Source organism: Bubalus kerabau, chromosome 1 (genome assembly GCF_029407905.1).
Source record: "Bubalus kerabau isolate K-KA32 ecotype Philippines breed swamp buffalo chromosome 1, PCC_UOA_SB_1v2, whole genome shotgun sequence".
Lineage (NCBI taxonomy): Eukaryota > Metazoa > Chordata > Mammalia > Artiodactyla > Bovidae > Bubalus > Bubalus kerabau.
The window spans coordinates 162,565,447-162,589,425 of record NC_073624.1 but is presented as its reverse complement, the minus strand read 5'-3'; the positions used below and the strand labels follow the sequence as shown (position 1 = coordinate 162,589,425).

Below are 23,979 nucleotides of genomic sequence, written 5' to 3'. Positions count from 1 at the left end.
CTATCTGAGAACAGTATTCTTTCCTCCTCAAAATAAAAGACCACATGTACCCACTTACAGCTTCAGCTATGACTGCTTGCTCTATGAAGTAAAAAAAAGAGCATTCCTGATATACCTCATCACTTAGCATAGTAACAATACCTGCATTATGTGAACACTTTCTAAACTCTAGTGCTTCTCTGGCAGAGTGCTGTTGGATGAGAGCCTGATCCGAGACTTGGGTTGCTCACCTATCACCAAGTCCAAGAAGGGCCACTATCTGGTGAAGTGGCAGACCCACTAGAATGGTCCCCTGGCAGGAAGGGGTGACTGCGTCACATGGCAGGAAACACCTCTTTTCAGATTTCCACTAGAGCCCTTGCTGTGCTGTTTCTCTAAAATGGGGCAATGTACATTTCGTAAAGGGACCACTAGAAATTTGAGTGACTGAGTTTTTGGCCATGATCCCTTTTGATAAATTTTTGGTCAACTGATCACAACAAAAATTGACTTTGTAAATACTGTCTGTCTGAAAGACATTAATCCTAACGAAAGCAGCAGCAGATGAACAGCCTAGAGACACCATGATTTGGGAGAACAGGAGGGCACATTGAACCACCTGACAAGCGGTCAGCAGCATGATTAGGTTAACACGTATGGTCCCTTGGCAGTTCCACAGCTGCCTTCCTAGCACATTAAAATAAAAAAGCACATTGCCATTGAAATATCTTTTAATACGTTTTAATAAAACACAATTTCCCCTTTCCAATTTTATTTTTCTTCCCAAATCTACTTTTCAAATACACACCAACATAAAAGGAAAACCTGGAAAACCCAGAAGAACACAACTATTATGAATTCTGATTTTCTCAAGATAGTCTTACTTAAATTTATAATTATACTCAAAATATTTTAACTCATTTTGCTATAGAAAATAGTTTTAAATCCCCACGTATGAGACATTTATATCCCATCAAAGTTCTGTGCAAACATTTCAAGTCCATTATTCCAGTCCTCGGATATTAGCAGAAAGTCAATAAATATAAATATTACAATAAAGACTTAATTTAAAATATATACTGTGGAACCTCAAAACAGCTAGCATGGATCCATAAGCCTATAGGATTTAAAACGGAATTACCAGCAAAACTCTAGCACCAACATATGTTACAAATGAATATATCTTTAGGTCAGGTTTCAGGTGTATCTTCACTCAAGCCTTCCAAAATTCAACCGGTAACAAAAACAAATACAAATTATGTGTGAATCTGTGTGTGTGTGTGTTTAACAAGATGTTAAAGCAACATATAATTGGTTTATATATATATATATAATATGAAGAACTTTATCCAGGGTAATTTGTCTGGTAAATAAATAAATACTGAGACTATAACAAGGAAAAATAAAACTTATATTAACTTCCCATTAAAAGCCTGAATTCATTCTCCTTTATTCATCACAGAGCTTTTGCATAGACCTTTAAAATATACAAATCACTGGCCAGAACTCTGCTTACAGACTATTATCTTTCATTATCACCAAATCTTCAGTTAAAATAATAGCCATATTCACAGAGGGACAAATAGAAAAGGGTGAGGCTCTGAGAACCACAATTAATACAGATCTTAAAGGGACCCGTCAGCAAGCACATTTGCTGCCTGCTAAGCAGAATGTTATGAAGTTTCTGATGTGCAGAGGAATGGATGACATGATCAGAGCCTTCTGTAGACCTCTGAATGAGTAAGCAAACTTTCGTGTTTACCTGAGACAAATATGCTCAAATGGTATATACTTCAACCAGGATATAAAACAGAAGAGCCAAACCAGTAGAAGCTTCCATGTTTTAATTTTAGGATTTGCAAGCTTTCAATGGAACTTCCATCGTGGTAGCAAACTGCACACATAAAGCTATTACGGAACAAATTGTTTTTTAAAAAAAACAAATTGGCAGGTGATGGCTATGCACTTAATGTATCTTTGGTTTAGGAAGACGAGAGTATTGATTAGAGGCCAAACAATCCCCAGAATTCAAATTGTCATTAGGAGTCTGCATGATTTCTTTTCTTCTTATTAGTGGCCTTGGGATGCTTGTCTTGGCCTGGAAGTTTTGAGGCTCTAGTCGGGGGCTGCTTATGTGTTTTTGTTTGAAAGAGCCAGAAGGGGGGCGGAGCTTAGACGCTTTTGGATTTGGATTACTTGCAAGATTTGTTTGACAAGATGTTGGCTGGAGTTTTGCGGAATTACATTGTGTGATTATTGGTGACTTCTTATAAGTGGGAGTCCTATTTGGAGATGTTTCAGGAACTGGAGGAGATACCAAAGAATTCAAGATGGGTGGCTTAAAAAGCTGCGAGGACTTGGGCTGAGATGTGTAGCCCTCTGGAGAAGACTGATTTCTTCCAACTCTCTTAGCCTGGTCATCTGTACTTGACTGGGGAAGTGTCTGAAGAGAAGTGGGCACAAACTGCATGTCACTGATTTGATTATTTGCCAGATGATAAGGCTCTTGAGCATTCAAGGTCGTGTTCAAGTTTGCTTCAGAAGGCATACTCTTCACCACATCCTTAGTGAATTCCGGGCTTGAAGAAAAAGGCTGGTCTTCCAGACCATTGCTGCTTTCTTGTTGCGAGCCGTGTGTAAAGCTTTCACCTGGAGGTACAACAACCTGATGTGTGCCCTGGCCTGTGCACTCACTGTGGGCCTCGGTACGTTGTGGCTTTACTAGTTTTCCCTGGGTGTGGTCTGTGGGTCTGGGAAGGCTGCTGGAAGGCTGTAGTACTTGAGGCTATTAAAATTAAAAACAACATTAGCAACAATTCATTTTAGAAACACCACCCAGAATTAATATGTTCCAATTAGGCTGTGCTGGCACTTATTATGTTTTAATATGAGAAGCATGTGGGTTTTTTTTTTAATTAAAAAATAAGCTGCAATATTCAAGTAATTTATGAGACACATATGAGTGATGATGCAAACAAAAAATGGTACAAGCAGTAAACACTAAACAAGATCCAAAATCAAACAGGATAAAAGAAAAATATTAAAGCACTGGTTTATTGAAGAAAAAAGATTCCTATCTTGATTCACTAATTATTTAAAACTTTATATAAAGAGAGCTTGACAGAATGATTTCTATATAGTCATTTGGTTTAATCTCCATAAAACATTCAGACAGTCACTAAGAATTTCAGAATATTACCCATTTTAAAGTTTTTTTTAAAGAAAAGCTGTATTCCACTTCAAAACACTTTATTAGAGGAAGTATTAATTTAAAAGTGTCAGGTGCTGTACCTCTAAATTTTAATTGAGAATCAAAATTACCAGCAGATAAACACAATTTAGAATGAAGATTATATTCTAAGTTGATGTGAAATTCTAATCACTTACACAAAAATAGGTCAACGTCTTAAGCTAATGTTAAGTTTCTTTTAACATTCTTACTGAAAAGTTTCGGAATGAAAGGCTTTCACGGTTTATTTGTTCTGTCTCACTGCCATTTGAGGGATCAACTAAGGCTCTGTTATGGCCGATAAGTGAAAAATGGATTTACCCTCCCCAGGAATAAATGTCTGTTAATAAAATTAAAAATAGTCAGCTTTTTTGAATGATGTCTGAGAGTAAAACAGATTTCAAGTTGCCTGTAACCTGAACTAAAGCTCAGAAGCCTACAATAGAAAAGTTCTTAAGGCTGACATGCCTTGCACACACGTCTCTGGAGCCCACTGTGTGATTATATTCTATACAAATCAAGGGAAATATACGATTTCTATTACTTTTGGGCAGTCGGTAAAGAAAATATGACTTTTAAAGTTATCTTTGTATGGCCCAAATAGTTACAGTATATGGGACAAAGCCTATTGGTCCTTTCATGATACGCAGATGGTTGCTATAGATGTTTTAAATGCACACACATACATACACACTCCCACACATTCTTTTTTTAAAATGTCTGGCATGTCACACACTGTAGTAGGTACAGGAAAATATGAACCTGAACACAATGCTATTCCTGTGGTTGAGAGGCCTGACGAGAGAGAGTCAGATAAACAAAAGATGAGACCGTGTCTCAAGCATAACAACAGGTAGAAGCAAAACATACGCCTCATTAGAGAGGTCACAGAAGGCATCCAAGAAATACCAACATCGGAACTGAGTTTTAAGAAGAGCAGGAGTTTGCCAAGAAGACAGGAAGGGAAAAACAGTCAGGGTAGAGGCCACAAGATGCGAAATACAAAGGCAAAAAAAGAACATGATATGTTCCAGCAACTTTAAATTGTTAGACTGATTGGCAAGCACAGTGCTGGTGAGAAGGTGTGGGCAAGGGCCAGCTCATAAAGGAACTCACATCAGGCTGAGTAGTCTTGACTCTGTACAGTAGGTGATGGGAGACATTGAGGAATTTTAAGCAGAGGAATCCTAAGACCCAATGTCATTACAATGTCATTCTGGTGGAATCAGTGAGGAAGGTAACAGAAGGGGATGAGACTGTCAAGCAGAACACCCAGACAGTATGCCACTGCCAACACGCAGGTGAATTATTAATATATGGGTTTTAAATTAGGATATTAGTTAAAAAAAAAAGAAAAGGATTGAAAAAGATTTTGAAGGTGAAACAGAGAAGTTTAAGGTGAGTTCTAGGTTTCTGGCTTTGAAGATGAAAGATGGGATAACTGCCCTGTATCCAGAAACAAAAGACCTCTGGGTAAGCTGCCCACCAGTCCTTTCTTTGCACAACCTCAGCAGCCCACAAGACTCAGAGGGCAGGACGAATTCCCCCTATGCCTAGGGGATCTCAGGAAACTCCCTGTAGTCACAAATAAGTAGAGCTTTAGTACTCCTTATAATTTATAGAAAAGTTGGTTACTAAAGTTTAAAAATGGAGACCCATTCCTAGACTGAAAGAGCTCAGTGCTTCTAACTGGACTCAGCTACTTCAAGTCTTACTTCAGTAGTTGAATACATACACTTCAACGCACTATTCTGAGAATTCTCAAATGCAACGGCTACAGAGGTTAAGGTCAAAAGTGCCAGCAACACGCACTACCAAGTAATTATGTAAGGGGCTGACAGGCATCTTCAATGATAATCTTAAAAGTCTGTTCTGTGCTGCTTACAAAGATAACCAAAGACTACGAGCTCCTTAAGGCATGCACCATGCTTTCTTTATTCATATTTTTTTTGTTGCTGTAGTTTGTATCCTCAGTATTTCACACATGTATGTGTGTGCATGCATGTGTGCAAGTCGCTTCAGTCACATCCAACTTGTTGCGACTCTATGGACTACAGCCGGCCAGGCTCCTCTGTCCATGGGATTCTCCAGGCCAGAGTACTGGGGTGGGTTGCCATTTCCTCCTCCAGGGGATCTACCTGACCCAGGGATCGAACCCATGTCTATTGTGTCTCCTGCACTGGCAGGCAGTTCTTTACAAGTGCCACCTGGGAAGGCCACATAATGGGGATTAAATACATATTTATAGGATAAATGAATAACTATTGATAAATAGTACATTCCAAAATTGCCTCTTTGGTAATAAATTACCATAGGTCAATGATACAGCACTAATTTAAACAAATTTTTTAAAAAACACTGATGGACAAGAAATTTTATAATTTAAAAAATGTGTTCTCTAAGTTTGGGGTCAGCTTAATGATTCAAGTTTAGAAGCACAGCCTGAAGGATTCATTACATGTTAACTTGAACACAGCACCTCCCATATGACCTGCACCCCCCATAGTGACTTACCAGCTATGCCAGAGGTGCTTTTTAGTTGGAGACTAGACATTTCTCAATGAAATGTGTTAGGGAAACTGTCTTAACAAGCATTCAACTATTTTCCATTTCTAATAATTAAAAATGACTATAACATGTAAAACACTTAGGATAGAACCTCCCAGAGCACATTAAAATTGCTCAATAAATGTCACTTATGATTGTTAAAAGGTGTGAAAATGATTAATTCAAGCTATGGCCCTTTAGTAGCTAGGTCTGGAGGGGGGAAAAGCAAATTCTGTAATAGTATTATAATAAACTAGTTGTTACAGATTACAAGGTTTCTAGAATCCAAATACATATTTCAATAATGTTGGTCATATTTAAATATTTTCAATTCACAGGAGGCATATCTGATACGACACATATCCTCAAGTGCCCTCCTGGAGATAAACCAAAGCTAGGAAATGCAAGGCAATTTAACATTTAGAGAGAATTTACATGTGGTTATATGAAGGAGCCAGTACAACACAGTACTGAACCACTTAGTTTTTGAAGACAGACTGATCTGGGTTTAAATTCTGGCTTCTCAATCTATCAATGAGATACCGGGTAAATTATCTTACTCCTCTGAGATGGAATTTCATGACTTGTACAATGAGGATAATATCAGCACCTACACCTCAGTGAATTGCTGTTAATCACTATGAAATGGTAACATGCATACAACCTACTCAGTATCAACGTAACACCTGACACATTCCAAATACTTGAGAAATATACTTCAGACTGTAAAAGAAGGGTTTCCCTTCTTCCCAGTGGTAGACAGCTAAACTCTACATAGCATGCATAATCTCTGATTATCATAAGACCCCAGGTGGAAGGTATAATCTTTTTGTAAATGAGTAAACTGAGGTTAAATGAAATTAAGTAGTTATTCAAATTCACACACTTTAGCAAACAGCAAAGTCAGAATTTGAACTGACAGAGAATTTAAAATGCAGCACTAAAACTTGACTCTTCTGTGCGAGCGCATGCTCAGTCACTCAGTCATGTCAGACTCTTTGCAACCCCCTGGACTGTAGCCCGCCAGGCTCCTCTGTCCATGGGATTTTCTAAGCAAGAATACTGGAATGGTTGCCATTTCCTCCTCCAGGGGATCTTCCCAACCCAGAGACTGAGCCCACCTCTCCTGCTTGACAGGCGGACTCTGTACCAGTGAGCCACCTGGGAAGCTCCACTGTTCTATGTATACTAAGTCCAACGAGCTCACAGATTCTCAGAATATGCAATATAGCCAGCTGACTATTTTAAAAACTCAAAAGGCAGATTCAATACCAACATTCACGTATTAACTCTTTTAGATGATGCCCTATTGCCTTCTTAGCTGATCTGTCCTACACAGGAAAATGCTCAGATACCAAACTCAGGCCACATTGTGAAGCAGTATTTCCAGGAAAAGGTGGTTCCAAGTGATCCACTGGAGGAAATACACTGAACACAAGGAAATGCAAATCAGCACACATCACTAAGAAAAACTTTTCACCTCTGTTTCATATCACTTCAAAGATATCAAGCATTTTAACATAAGGAAAAAGTTGTATCAGTTTCTGTAAACATTCATGTTCTGAAGTCACCAATAGTAAGAGGGCAGCTAGAAATATCAAGTCCTGATGGAAAAAAAAGTATGTCAATCTAGGTAAGGTAGAAAGAAGAAAATGTCCTGAAGCATAATAATGCTACTGCGTAACAGACACAGGAATTACCTAATATTATTTTTCCTTGGTACATATAACTTTATTATCAATATTTAATACATTTTAAAGAATAAAAGGAAGATGGTAATGGAGCCACTTGTAACATGCCTGTAATTTCATGCAGGCTCTGACATGCATCATGCAAACTGGGGGAGAAAAAAGTGACAATGAGGAAGGTGGTAGGAAAAAATCTGAAATTGTACTGTACCACGCTTTGTCAGAGAAGTAATGGACTAACTTCTCAACTCCTTGCCAATAGCATAATGGGAGAGCAGAGACAAGAAAAAGACAGGACAATGGTGTCAGAGACCACATACAACACCAAGGAACTGCCGTGACTGGGTAGCAGCCAACAGTATTTGCTTTTGTTGCATTTTTTCAGGCACTACTTTAATAGATTTCTATAAAATGAAAACATATCTCAATAGATTGATACTTGCTGAAGTGGTTTATAAGTTAATACAAATATTCCTATCCACAGCACAGTGTATATAAACTTCTTACCCTTAAAAGGAATCACGTAAAGAATCTTACACAAATAAAATACTGAAAAGAATTTTGACACAATTAATATTCATACTCCAAAGACCTAAAATGGTTTAACTGCATGCAATCCCTTATAAAGGAAGTAGAAATTATTTTTAATAACTTCAGAGTCTTGCATATTGCAAACACAACTCAGTTTACTACTGCTGCATTAAAGGGCAATAAAAGACTAATCTGATCTTCATGTATGTCTTAAATATGATGTTCCACATTATAAGCAAGGCTCCATACATCACTAGAGAGATGGAAGACAGGACTGGATCCCTAGCATAACTGGGTCCAATGAATTCTGCTCTATAATTCACATGAACCCAATCAAAGTTTTCAGGGATTTGGGGAGACCAAGAATGTCTTATTCCCTAGATGTTAGAGTAATGTCCCCAAATCTCAAGAGAACTTAAGGAAGATACCTGACTGATAAATACAAATTAAAAATAAGCAATTTCTGAAATAAGGAGTTCAATGGCTTTTCTAAGTTAATCAGTTAACAGCTTTTAAAAATTAATAATGAATAAACATGAATAATAGTGACTTAAGCAATTTACCACACAGGCATAATCAGTATGAGATGCCTAAATTTCATGAGTTTACATCTCTGAGATGTAAAACCCATCAGAATCTACTTCTGGGATGCAGAATACTTCAGAAAAAAAGAGAAAACTAAACATCATAATAGAACAATGCCACTGGTGACCAATATGCATGGTATACTTATCCAGAGTAGGGGGCTGCAGGCACTATGACAGGGCAACAAACACAGCTAATAAAACAACCGCAGAGTCTGCGGAGCATTATAAATGGCTTATGCAGACAACGGCAACTGCTTTGTTTCTCATAATTGCAAGCTTTTGAGAAAGAAACTAACCCATGCTGACGTTTACAGGGCAGCTTCCAGGACCATGTTTGATGCACATTTCTAGTCAATTAACCAATGACTAATATGCACTTGAACTAGCTGCAAAATGGACACAGTGGACACATATTCTATCTTAACTACATTTAAAAAAATAGCCTACTGTAAAATCAAATTGTTCTGTTTTTACTGACTTACTACTTTTCTACTTCACTGAAAAATATTTTATTTTCATGAAAAGTCACTCTCCGAGCTAATTTCTCATTAAAACACTGACATGCTATCTTTACATATAAAATTGATTACAGTCACATGGTGAAGCCAATCAGATTGAGCTGCGTTAAGGTATACCTTATGAACATGTTTGTCAGTTCAGCAACACACATCAAGCATTCTAAAAAGCACATGCCCTTTAACAACCATCCTTCTAGTGCGAACACTGATCTATACACAAGAATAAACTGCACTACAATAATATCTCTAGTATCTCTATTTAATAGGGGGAAACAGAAACAACAGGAAAACAATAAAGCATATCATAGTCACATGATAACATATTACCATGTAGTCATTAAAATGATGTTTTTAAGAAATATTTACTGTATGAAAAATGCTCAGATAATACTATATGGAAAAAAGCAAAACAAAAACTGAAAATATGAGCGTATCAAATGTCCTAAGAGAAAGTAATATTTCATGAATCTTTTGTCTGAATTTTAAATATACACAGATGCATATATTGGGCTGTATAGTTTCATTCAATAAATACATAGCAGGTTATGATGTAAAATGAATTTGTGTCAGTTGTCAAAAAAGGTTTGTAAAACAACCACTGAAGGTTATAAGAGGAGGAGGAAAATATAAGACAATATAATTGTTATCCTTAACATAACTCTGGTGAGTATAATTAATTATAATTATTATATAAATTTACAAGCCAGGTAACACCATATCAAGAAACTACTGGTCTGGACTGGGAATTTGGAATTAGCAGATGCAGACTATTATATATAAAATGGATAAACAACAAGGTCCCACTGTATAGCTCAGGGAGTTATATTTAATATCCTGTGATAAGTCATACTCAAAGAAAATATGAAAAAATATATATGTATAACTGAGTCACTCTGTTGTACAGCAGAAACTAAACACACACTAAACCAACTGTACTTCAATAAAATTTTTTTAAAAATAGACTTTGGGCTTAACAGGGCTTTTAATATGTAAACATTATTAAGGACTTCTTTTGCTTAAAAGTATCTTTTTTCTTCCAATTTAAGTTACTGCACATGGAAGCTAAGGTAGCAAGATTTCTAAATTCTTTCGAGGAAGGTGTTAAAGAGCAAATTTTAAAAGTCTCTTTAGGCATGGTAAGAAATAGGCAGTATTCAATACACTTTTTAAAGTCAAGTATTTCTAGAAACAGTATGCTCTGGCAAGAACTGTTACTTAAGATTACCATTAAGACTTTTACTTGCCAAAAGTTATTATTTTTATTAAATTTTCATACTGTGAAGTAGGTTTTACATATATATATAAACTTTTATATATATACACATAAAACTATCATTCCTACTTTTACACAGGTGGAAATTAGAAATACTAAACTAATGCCAGCTGGTAAGTCAATTTGGATAAAAGCTGAAGTGCCTACTAACAACAGGAAGATCTTTCGAATGTCTAAATGTAGATATTTTCTAACCTAGGGAAAAGTTAATTTGAAACTGGAAGACAAGCATCATCAAGTTAAGATTAGTAATATACCTGAGAAAAGAAAGATAGGTCAAAATGTCCTGGGGGGGAGGGGTGGGGAAAGACACTTAAACAAAAGAGCAGGATTTTCCTTTTATCTCCTTTATCTTCCATTTATCTCCTTTATCTTTTTTAGAGATATTCTTAAATTAACCAAGAACATCCTTAGCCACTGCAGCTTTCTAGAGTTATCAGAGCTAAACAGTCCCATAAACATCAGTTATTTCACGCTCTGCAATATCTACAAGCTATCTCTTTATGCCTGTGTTAGGTCCACTGCTCTTACACATTTTAAAATACAAAAGCAAACACAGACTATCTTACTGAAAACTAATAAGCCAAGCTTACCTGGCTTCTGCATTTACCAAAAAAGGCAGTTCGCTTAAGTTGATGTTCAGGAGGGCATCAGAAAGAACTTACTACTGAAATACAATAATGTAAGAGAACTCTCTCAACTACATGCTATCACTTACAGAATTAACCTCTCCAAAAATCAGCACTGGAAGTTACATACTGATTAAATGTGGAGACAAATATTGTATCACTGACTACATAAGCAGTTTAGTGTAGGAAAAGGGGAGACCTATTCCCAAACTCTCTGGAAAACCACTGGATTTATCCATTGTTTCACAACCTTCTCCTCTATTATTTTGTCATTACATAATAATAATGTTATTATTTTATACTTATTATTTTTATATTCCTGTCAGCTGTTCTCAGGGTAAATTCAAATAATGTAGCAGTTAATACATATTTCCTTTAAAGGAACCTTCAAAGCTCAAGAAGAGCTGTCAAAAAACTGTGAACAAGTCCTCTATCACTTTCCACAAAGTCCTAAAGGTCTCAATGATCAAGAAAAAGACTCAATGTATATTGAGGCCAACACATTCAAATGCTGGAGAACCAAACTTTCTTTTTGCTAACTTGGAGGTGCAGAGAAAGGAGGTTTCATCTACAGAAAAGCTAGAAAGACAGATCTTGATAGTAGTATGGAAGAACAGACAGTGTTGCTTCACAGAAATTTAAAAAGTAGTTCTAAATCCAAAGGAGAAAGAAGCATTTGGAAATGGAGGGCCAATGACTCAGGTGAGGGACAAGAAATTTCTAAAGGTATGCAGATAAGAAACTAGTGAAATGGGTGCTTCTGGGAAACATGTTTTAAAAAATAAATCTAAAACTATCTGTAATACTGAATAGTTAACTGTCAACTCCAATTATATAATGCATCTAGATAAGAGGAAGGAGAATAGAAGAGAAAAACAGTGGGGAAAAGAACGGGGACTAAAAGGGGGCTTCAGAAAATCCAAGGTAGGCGCGTCCTTCTGAGGTAAATGCAGTATGGCTACAGCCTAAGAATACATGATCAAAATATTTGGCAAAACTAATACAATTTTGTAAAGTTTAAAAATAAAATAAAATTTTTAAAAAAATCAAAAAAAAATAAGAAAAAAAAAAAAAACTGTCCTTTGAAATTCAGATCAGTTCACCAGTAGTTTAGTATATAATTCTTTATGTGCTAGCAATCTTTAGAGGAGAAAAGAAAGCAACTTAATTGAAGCAAGGGAAGTAAAAAGGAGGATTTACAAAGGTGGTGGGAGATGGGAAAGAAGGAGGGAGGAATGCTTTGAACAAATTAACTTGCTACTAAATAACTTGATATAAAAGCCTATGCAAACTCTATCCCACTATTCTTTAAAAAGTGCAAAAGGGAAGGAAAGGCATAATGACCAAAACATACATTTCAAACCTTGTCTCAAATTCATGTTGATACTTCCTATTGACTAATTCAAGAAATAAAATTTTATTTGAATAAATCACATTTAAAAATTTTAACTGCTTAAAATTTCCCCCTTTTAGATCTTTGATACTTCACATTATTTAGGTAAGGATAATTTATGAAAAAATTGATATGAATTAAAAATTAGGGCAAATCCATGGAGAAGGCATAAAAGTGACTGTGACTGACAAAATTTAAATATCTTTTTCATTAATATTAGCTTTTCTGGGTGACTTTTCAAAAAAGATAAAATATAATCAACTTACCAGGTAAGTATATAACACAAATAAACACTGTTTTGGAAAGCAGATTCAATGAAACAAAGATTTTTTTTTGAAGTCAAACAGTTACTAAATCATTAGAAATGTTAGTAAACCATGCATATTCAAAAGTCATTTCTTCTGTACTGTAAAGCGGCTGATAAATTATAAAGACATATTAGTTATTTAAAAACACCCTTTAAATGACTTAAAAGATTTCTGTATTAGAAAACAGTGAAACGCAACCAAAGCCTTTCGATTAGGAAATATTTAAAGAAATGTGCAATGGTCTAGTAAGCCTGCTCCCTAAACAATATGCATCTGTCCATTTTACCACTGCATTTAGAGTGTACATTTTTAACATGACTATATTTAAAAACAAGCTTTATTCATATTATCTCAAGGTCATGAAAAGAGAAAATACATTAAAGACAGATGCATGTCGGTAGGTATAGCGTCACCGGCAACAGGTTTAAATGGCATTAGAACAACATTAACTTCAGACAGCTTTCCTGAGGCTCTACGTGGAAAAGTCTGTTCACATGCAGATGTAGGAAATATTAATTAAGAGAGGAGAGCCCAGGGAGTGCTGGTTTAGCATGTGCCTGCAGATCACTCTGGACAGAGAGGAGGTGCTGGGGAGGGCGGTCATGCAGAAAGGGGATACGTGAACGGGAAGCAGAGCAGGATAGGAGTGAGAGACACAGACTCACTCTGTCTGCGGTGCGGCGGGACAGTCCGTGGGATCCCTTGGAAGGAGCCCTGCCAAGGAGAGAAGGAGGGAGCAGAATACCCACCCTGTGCAGAGAGAGACGGGGGTGGGAGGCATAATAAAAAAGGGAACCAAAACACAGAGACACCACAGTCATACTTTAAAAAAAACAACAGTGTTAATGAAAAGACGGATTCCATTTTTTAAAATACAGGTAGCCCAAATTACTAAAATTATATCTTAATCCAACCTAGTTATTTTTCATATATGAAGAAAAAATTATTTCCTCTAACATTTATGGTTAATGCATATGAAGTAATTTTTTTTTTGGTAAACATCTATCAGCTTGTATCTCTTTTTAAAGTAGTACATTACAGTTTTTTGCAAAAATCAAAGCATTTAAAAGGGAAGACAGACTTTAGGTGTTAAACACACAGAAATTGCATCAATAATAAATCAGGCAATTAAAAATTACCATTCAAAAATTTTTTATTTCTTTTTTAAATCCTAGGTTTTCAAAGGATTAGCAAGAAAAATAAAGAACATTAGTGAAGACAGTAGAACCACCAGAGCACTCAAGAGACTCAGAAAGTTGTAAGAGTGAGTACTATATCAAGAATGTGACATACAGGCCACGGCTAACACATGCAAACCTTTTAATTTTAAAAACTTGTGGCTTCTTAGCTTTACTTATTTTTATCAGCTTATAAGAACTGGAATACAACTGAAATGTCATTTACTTCAATTTCCTCACATTCCAGGTAAAACTGGGTCTTCTAGAGGGAATTTGTTCACACAAATAGAACCAGATTAGGTCTCATGTCTCTCTGTTCCTTGCCTCCTCACTGATGAGACACATTAAACTATAGAAACACTTGTGATAACATCAAGAAAAATGAGCCCATAAACACCACCATACCTAGCTCAATTTGTAAAAAGAAAGTATGCATAATTTTTCACACCAATTAATCTGATATTAAAATGAAGTACTAAAGGATTGCAAGTGTATTTTACTGATGTTTAGAGATTTCAGGAACATTCAGGTCCAAATAGAAAACTTATTTCCACCCCGGTACCTTCAATTCCTTGGCTATGGTTCAGTATAATCAAACACTTCTTTAGATTTATGAGTAATTCTACATTGCTCACCATAAAGCAAAAACCAAAAGAGAAGATTGATTTTCTATGTTGATTAAGGTAACAAATAGCCATAAGAACCTAAATACAATTAACAATCTTTAGCGTATCCTAGTAAATAGAAATCCTGTCTTTTGAAGTTATTGTAATTTCTCCACTAATTTAGCAATGGATATTTTTGGAAATAGATTAGAAAATATTTAATAGGGTGATGACCTCAGGCGCTCTCCATAGATGTTACTCTGGAACTCCATTTTGCTGCTTAAGAGATGTTCTGACCCAAAACATTTACACAAAGCAAGTCCACAGCTAAGAAGGAGCATGCCCTTCCCTCCCTATGGGTTTCAGCAGGGTCAATTTCCACTCACTGCACTGGCTAAAGAAACTTTCAGATAAGGATTTTGTATACAAGCTAAACCAGCAGTCAAGAGATTCCCTCTCTAAGAAGTTCTCTCTGGAGGTTTATGGAAATAGTATCCACTGGGAATCAGGGAACTGTGTTTTCCCCTGTATCTTCTAAGAGCCCTATAACCTTGAGAAAGCCATTGATCTCTAAATCTCAGTTTTCATTTGTAAGATCAGGGTTGGAATTTGTGTCCCTACCCCCAAGTTTCACATGTTGAAACCTATTGCCCCAGTGTGATGGTTTGGAGGTGGGCCTTTGGGTGGTAATTAGGTCACAAGAATGGAACCCTCATGAGCCAAATTAGTACCCTGTAAAATAAATCACAGAGAACTCCCTCGTCCCTTTCCATTGTGAGGACACAGGGAAAAGACAGCTGTCTACAATCTGGAAGCAGGCAGGTACCTTGATCTTGGAACTACCAGCCTCCAAAATTGCAAGAAATAAATTTCTATTGTTTATAAGCCAGTTAGTCTATGGTATTCTAACTGCCTAAACACTTTTAGTTGTTGTAATTCAGTTGCTCCATATCCCCACTCCACAGTCATTGTGATTCTTTAACCTCATAACTCTATTTATATGGCACTTAAAACAATCAACTTTGTATTAAATTGTCTCTCTTAAAAAAACAAACACAATGATACCCATTCTTAATTCCCCCAAGACCACAAATCATGATCTCTGGGATGGACCTGAGCATGAGAAGGAGAAAGAGAGAATCTTGTGAATAATACATAAAAACAGTTCTGCCTGTGACTGCCAAGGGGCACTCCTCTATTAAGCTGACTGAATAGCTGTCAAACATTTGACTTTCTACCTAAAAAGGCAAAGAAAATTACTTGTTCTATTTTTGCTACTTAAAAATGCTTCCTTTCACTTCCAAAACGCTAGCTATCATAATCCTATCCAGCCTTCCCATTCCATTTCAAACCATTTTGTAAAAGCTTTTTCTGATCCTACCTAAATAAATTACAATCATTTTGTTTATAAGCATCCATATCTCTTAGTGGATACCTGTCTCACAGAATTTTTCTTCCTCTTTTCATTATGTTGATTTGAGTATTTTCCTTATTCTTCTACTAAAGATAACCACCCTGATAATAATAGCTTACTTACTTTTCTTGGTGTCAACTATATCTTCTTGACTTTCACAGAATCAAAGTAATACACTATGCTTAAAATTTAATAGAAGAAAAAATTCTAGTTCCACACAAGATGCAACAGATACACTCTCCTTTTTCTACTGCAAAGTACAGCTAAAAACTCTAGACATTAAATCTAAAACAAAGAACTCTGAAAGGTACAGTTGAGAAGACAGACCAGCTAGGGTCCTAGAAATTCAACCCCCCCCAAAAAAAAAACATCGTAGAAAATTCCCTGTTCCCACTCCACCAACACCGAATGTATCCCAGACTAGGTGATGAAGAAGCCAGCATCTGGAAATGCCAATGGACACACACATAAACAAAATCAACAAAGTCTCAAGGAAAAGCTGCACCCTGCCAAAGGACCAGGAGAGAGGTGGCCTGGCGATACACAGCACTTGTGCTCAATAAACTGCTAAACACACGGGACGCACGGTGGCTCCAGCACGCCTATTCCCATTAGGAGAGGCCAACTGGGAAACGCAGGCTGCCACCCTCACTAGCTCTACCACCAATGTCTTACAGAGTTTTTGAAATGAGCTACATCAGGTTTGATGGCAATGTAACCTGAGGACTTCTAATCTGTTTCCTGCACATGCTGGACTCCTGCTGCAGATCCTAAATTAAAACTGCTGAATAGTTGCTAAAAGAGAAGAATAACGCTGAGAACTGGACATCTTCTGAACTAAAGAAAACTTACTTTTCCCTTATAATGAATGAGATGCGTTCCATAACCCTATTGTATGTATAGAATAATTTTACCTTCCAGTACAAACTCTCAGTAAATAACTTGTGCATTAACTTCCATCTTTTTCCTGTAAAACCCTCTGCCCATTTTTCTCCAGTGGGATAATATTCTCGTTTCCTCTAGAAAACTGTGACCACTAAGTTGCAATTCTGAAGACCGCCCCCCTCCCCAATAAACTGTCTTTTTGCCTCTGTAGAGTTTGTGGTCCTTTCAGTTAGCAAGTTCTTAAGTACAGGAAATATTTAAAACATGTATATTACAAATGGGGAGAAGAAGAGATCTAATGAAAGTAAGATTTCTATGCTTAGTAGTATACCACACAAAGTTATATATATAACATAATACCAAGAGCAACCATGATATTTCTCTATAAGCAGATACACTCAAAACACTACATATAAATCAAAATGGCATTCTAAAAGAACTAAAAATAAAACAGAGAAAGGCAAGAAAACAGAAAATAAAAGAAAGGAAAAAAGATGAAACCAAAGAAATGGCAGACTTAAGCCCTAACGTTATCAATAATTCCATTAATATAAAGGGTGCTCAGACACAAATGAAAAGACAGATTGGCAGATAGTTCATGACCAAACTATATGCTGCACACAGGAAATCCACCTTATATATAAAAGTGTAAGTATTTTTAAGTAAAATAGTAAAAGTATATACCAGAAAAAACATTCAAAAAAAAGCAAGAGTGGCTACATTAATATCAGATAAAGGAGGATTCAGAGCAAATTATCAAATAGAGAGGGACCTTATAAAATGATAAAAGAATCAACCCACCAAGAAGACAAAACAAGCCTAAATGTGTACACACCAACTGTTCATGAAACAAAACTGACACAACTGAAATGAGAATAACCAAATTCAAAATTACAGTGGAGAGTCCAACACTTCTCTCTCAACAACTGATAAAACAAGTAGACAATAAAATCAGCAATGATATGGAAGAACTCAAGGACACCATCAACAAATGGGATCTACTCAACATTTGTAGAATGCTCTGTCTAACAACAACAAAATACATATTATTTTCAAGAGTCCACAGGACATTTACCAAAACAGACCATAGCCTAGGCCATGAAATAAACCACCACAAACCTAAAAGAACTGAAATTACACAGAATGTGTTCTCTGAGCATAAAGGAATCAAAGGAGAAACCAGTAACAGAAAGATGACAGGAAAATTTCCAAACACTCGGATACTAAACAACGTAATCATGGGTCAAATAGGTCCTCTCAAGGAAAATTAAAAAAAACACACATATGAATATAAAAGTAAATACATATTATCGAAAGCTGTAGGACACAGCTGAAGCAGTGACACAATATCAGAAGCTGCAGGACTCTGTCAGGGAAATTAAATGAACAGTCTTGCTTAGGCTTCAGAGACAGAGCAGAGCAGGCCTCTGACCCTGCTTCTGACCTTCCCAGACTCTGCCCTGACTGGGAGAGACTGTGGGTGACTGCCTGCTGTGAGTGCAAGACTTGCAGCACCACAGTTAAGATGGGGGAGAAATCTTGAGATTGTTGAGCCCCTGGAGGGGGCCTGGCCAACCAAGCCCCAGGCTTAACTACATTGCAAGTTTTACACAACAAAACAGCATTAATATGAAACGAGAGCTCCAATTTGGTCACAGACTGATGATGATATGAGTTTGCATCCTGGGATTATAAACAGGAACCCTGAACTGCAATCTTAAATCTCACCCACAGAACAGATGTGTTGCCCAGGACCTTTTCCCAAATGGGAGTCCAAATGCTGTGACACAGGACTTGACAGCACTGTTTAAGTCTGGATGTTGGTCAAAACCCAATCTGGTGATGTATCCTCTGCTGTTTCTGTTTCTCTTTTCTTTTAATGTTAGTATATTGAAAGTAAACTAGATAACTCTCTAATAAATATTTATATTATGTATCTGTATATAAGGAGTGGCTTATTTTGTTAACAAATCCTTTGAGACAGAAGTGAAAACATTTGGCAAAATACACCAGCTAACACAGTTACAAAATTTCAAAAGTTGCAGAAAAAACAGAAAAAATAAATGTCAAATCAATAAGCTAAAACTTCATACCTGAAGAAACTTGGGAGGGGGTAAAGATCAAAATAAACCAAAAGGAGGTAGAAAGAAGAATATAACAAAGAATAGAAACTACTGAGACTGAACAAAGAAAATTAAGAAAACAAGAAAGTCAATAAAATCAACATACCAAAGACTGACAAAGAAAAACAGAGAAGACACAAATTAACAAAATCAGGTGAGATATCAATATAGGTCTCCCAGCCATTAAAAAGACAAAGGAATACTATGAACAACCTTTTAGTCATAAATTTGAGAAGAAATGGACTAACTCCTCAAAACCACCAACTATCAAAACTCATCTGAGATGAAAGACATCATTTGAATAGGTCTATAACTTTAAAAACTGCCAAAAAAGAAACTGTCAGGCCCAGATGGTTTCACTGACAAATGCTATCAAATATTTCAAAGAATTAACAACAATTCTACACAATCTCTTCCAGAAAGTAGAAGAAAGAATGCTTTCCAACTCATTTATGAGGACAGAATTACCTAATAACACAAAACCAGACAAAAATAGCATCAAAAAAAAAAAAAAATACAGACCATTATCCGTCATGAATATAGATGTAAACTATCTTTAACAAAAGACTAGTGTATATAATTAAGAAATAGTGTATATAAAAGAATTTTACACCATGACCAAGTAGGATTTAGGTTAACCAGACTGATCCACTATTCAAAAATCAATCAATGCAATCAGCAGGCTAAACTGAAAAAATCACATGCTCATATTATACTAGTATAGCAAAAGCATTTAACAATCAGCACACATTTCATGATTAAACCTCTCAGCAAACCAGGAATAGAAGAAAATTTCCCCAGCCTTCCCACTATGATACACCTACAGCTAAAATTTACTTATTAGAGAAAGACTGAGTGCTCCCCCCTTAGATCAAGAACAAGGCAAGAATGCTCACTCTCACCATTCTTATTCAACATAGTATTGGAAGTTCTAGCCAATGCAAGAAAAGGAAATAAAGATATGTAGATCAAAAAGAAAGAAAGCATTCCTATTTGCAGATGGCATGATGGTCTACAAAGAAAATCCCAATGAAAAGAAAAACTCCCAGAAATAATAAGCGAGTTCAGTAAGTTCACAGGATACAACAAGATAAATACACAAAACTCAACTGTGCTTCTAAATACCAACAGTGAACACATGGAAACTGGAATTTAAAATATAATAATATAATCTATGATCACTCAAAAAATGAAATAATAAATCTAAGAACATATACAGGAACTTGTATTCTGAAAACTAAAATGCTGATGAAAGAAATCAAAAGAAGTCTTAAACTAATGGAGAGATATATCTTAGTTATGGATTGGAAGACCCAACATATTAAAGATGTTACTTCTCCCCAAAATGATATTTAGTTATTAACACATTTCCTTCAACATCCAGGCCAAGATTTGTTTTTTCAGATATAGACAATCTTATTCTAAAATTACATCAAAAGGTAACATTTTTAAAAAATAATAATAAAGTAGGATGAATCACTATATTCAATTTAAGACTTATTATATAGTGTGGGAGTGAAAGTCGCTCAGTCATGTCTGACTCTTTGCGAGCCCATGGACTATATAAGTCCATGGAATTCTCCAGGCCAAAATACTGGAGTGAGTAGCCTTTCCCTTTTCCAAGGGATCTTCCCAACCCAGGGATCGAACCCAGGTCTCTTGCATTGTAGGCAGATTCTTTACCAGCTGAGCCACCAGGGAAGCCCACAGCGTGAGAGTTAGGCCATAAAGAAGGGTGAGTGTTGAAGAATTGATGCTTTTGAACTGTGGTGTTGAAGAAGACTCTTGAGAGTCCCTTAGAGAGTAAGGAGATCCAATCAGTCAATCCTAAAGGAAATCAGTCCTTCACTGGAAGGACTGAGGCTGAAGCTGAAACTCCAATACTCTGGCCACCTGATGCGAAGAACTGACTCACTGGAAAAGACCCTGATGCTGGGAAAGATTGAAGTCAGGAGGAGAAGGGATGACAGAGGACAAGATGGTTGGATGGCATCACTGATTCAATGGACGTGAGTCTGAGCAAGTTCTGGGATATGGTGAAGGACAGGGAAGCCTGATATGCTGCAGTCCTTGCAACGAGTCAGACACAACTGAGAGACTGAACAACAGCAAATATAGTTACAGCAATCAAGACAATATGGTATTGGTGAAGGAGTAAACACATAGATTAGTGGAACAGAGAACCCCGAAGCAGATCCACACAAGTACAGTCAACTGATTTTTGACAATGGCACAAAAGCAGTTCAACAAGGAGAGTCTTTAAACATATGGTGCAAAGCAACTAGATATTCACAGAAAAATAATGCACCTTGATCTAAATCTCATATTCTACCAAAAAAATAGCTCAAATAGATCATAGATTTAAATATAAAATATTAAACTATAAATATTTTAATATTTTATAAGAAAAAAATTTCAGTGTCTTGGGCATCAAGAAGAGTTTATACATAACACAAAGAGCACAATCTGTAAAAGAAAAACACATTAATAAATTGGACTTCATCAAAATTAAAATTTTATGCTCCATGAAAGACTGTCAATAGGATGAAAAAACAAGCTATTGAGGGTAAAAACTCACAAGCCACATACCTGAAAAAGGACTCATATCAAGAATATAAAAAGTATATACATTTAATAGTAGAAAAATCCAATCCAATTAGAAATCCAATTAAAAAAGCTATATAAAAGATCTGAAGAAACATTTCAATGATGATGGCTAATAACCACACAAAAAGACAAACACTATGAGCCATTAGGAAAATATAAATTAAAATCACAATGAGATATCAACTTCATACCTACTAGAATGGCTAGAATTAAAATAAAACCAACACTAAATGCTAATGAGGCTACAGAGAAACCAGATCACTCATACAATACTGATGAGAATCTAAAACAGCACAGATGCTCTGATAAACAGACACTTTCTTTGAAAACTAAATATACAGATACAATATTACCCAGAAATCACACTACTGGGCATTTATCCTAGAGAAATGAAAAATTTTATACCAACACAAATATTTGCTTTATCTGTAATAGCAAAAAACTGGGAACTACCAAAATGTCTATCAATAGATGAATGGTGAAACAAACTGGAACATCCCTACTATGGAATACTACTTGGCAATAAAGAGCAAATTACTGATAGACACAACTACTTGGATGGGTTCCCCTGGGTATTATGCTGGATGAAATAAGCCAGTCTCAAAAGCTCACACACTATATACCATTTATATAAAATTCTTGAAATGACAAGATTATTAGAGATATGGAAAACACTGTGGTTTTCAGGGGTTAGGAAAGGCAGGGAAGAAATGGCTATGACTATTAAAAGGCAGCACACAAGGGAGAACTTTGTAGTGGTGCAATAATTCCGTGCCTTAAATATGGTAGTCATTGTAGGAATCTACACAAGTGATAAAATGCAATAGTACATACTCTAAATGTCAATTTCCTGGTTTTGATACTCTACTATAGTTATATAAAATGTAACTACTGTGAGATACTGGGTGAAAGAAATAAGAGATCTATTTTTGCAACTTCCTATGAATTTTAAGAATTTAAAATAAAAAGTAAAAGCATAAATAGAGACGTAAAAGCAATGCACTGTAGAGTAACATAGAGGAAAATTATTTGAAATGCTAATTATAGTGATAGGATCATATTTTCTTGGGGAGAGAAGGGAAATATGTTTAAGGACCTTCTCAACTCTATAAACTAATTTCCACGATAATAAGAAAGTTATATATTCCTTTCAGTAGTTAAAAACAACTGAAATAGCTATAAAGTATGACTAACTAAATGAGACCAGGCAAGTTCAGAGACAGCAGACATGTGAGCAACTCCAAGCCACAGCACTAAGAAACAGCATGTGTTGGCTCCCCATGATTCCATGTCTACTGGAAGTGTTTCTAGAACTTGTAGGGAAGACTTTAACTTAGAAACTTAGAGGATGTATGATTTAATAAGCAAAGGGAGGGAAACTTAATTTTGAGCAAAAAGACAGCATTACCAAAGAAAGAAAAAGTTCCCAGATGAATAGGTCTGTTCTGGCAGTGAGTGCTAGAATACACTGTACTCCTGAACTGAAAACTGCAGAAGTCATGGCAGCATGAAGGCAGGTTTGAGGGTCAGAAGGTCTAGTCCCCATATCCGGAAGACATGTCTACCATCCTCTGGTCCAGAAACAAGGCCTATCATCAGATTTACATCTTGCTGACTGTCCATGAGTATCACAAGCCAAAAATCAGGCAACCTTTTATTTAGTATCCAAAGACCTTAGTGTTGGGATTGAAAAACAGAAAAAACTAGTCAAAGTTCCCTCAATGAATGAATAAATGGATCTATGGTTTTTTCTACTTTGTTTTTTTGGTCAATTCCTGTTACTTAGTTCAGGTTTAAAGCCAAACCCAGTGACCTCCATATAGAGCTGGCCCTGTCCAATATGGTTGCTAGCAACTACGTGGGGCCAAGCAGACACGTTTCTGAATTGAAACGTGTTATAAATGTAAAATACATACAAGATGTCACAGACTTAGTACAAAAACAAAAATCAGAATGCAATCTATCTCAATCTCTTTATTTTGATTACATGTTCAAATGGTACTACCGGGTTAAACAGAATATTTTATTAAAATTAATTTTGCATGTTTCTCCTTTAATTTGGATACTAAAGCATTTATATATATAGTTCACATTATATTTATATTGGAGCACTAATTAGAGGGCAGGAAAGCATATAATTCTCTCTTAGTTGGTGCTTTTTTAGTTAAGCTCTGACCAGGAAAGAGCCTTTTGCTCATCTGAGTCTACCTTAAATCTTCTGATGACTTTTAAGATGAAATGGTTTGGCATGAGATGCTTTCTGCTAGAGAAATCACAGTAGACACGTATAAAAACAAAAGGCAGTAGGGATGCATATGAATATATTACATCCAAGGGAAAAAATAAAGTACTTGTAGGAAAACATAGGATATCTGACATAGAGCTTAACCATATGCATAACACTCAAGGTACACTTTAAACTAGTGGGACAACACACACACATACACACACAAACAAGAACAAAGGAATGTGGAAACGTAAAAAA

The 23,979-nt window shown here is 36.0% G+C and overlaps 1 protein-coding gene across 5 annotated transcripts in view; it reads right to left on the bottom strand.

Annotated features, from left to right (window-relative positions):
- Positions 1-692: 692 nt before the first annotated feature.
- CCSER2 (coiled-coil serine rich protein 2) overlaps positions 693-23,979 on the bottom strand; it is a 166,580-nt gene continuing 143,293 nt past the window's right edge. For 4 of the 5 annotated variants that reach the window (XM_055537937.1, XM_055537927.1, XM_055537947.1 and 1 more), the window contains one exon: positions 693-2,764. In XM_055537937.1, the coding sequence (XP_055393912.1) occupies positions 1,946-2,764 (819 nt within the window). In that variant the 3' untranslated portion in view covers positions 693-1,945. Of the gene's footprint in view, positions 2,765-13,347; positions 13,433-23,979 lie in introns of all 5 variants that reach the window. The other variant, XM_055537951.1, reaches the window with a different exon arrangement.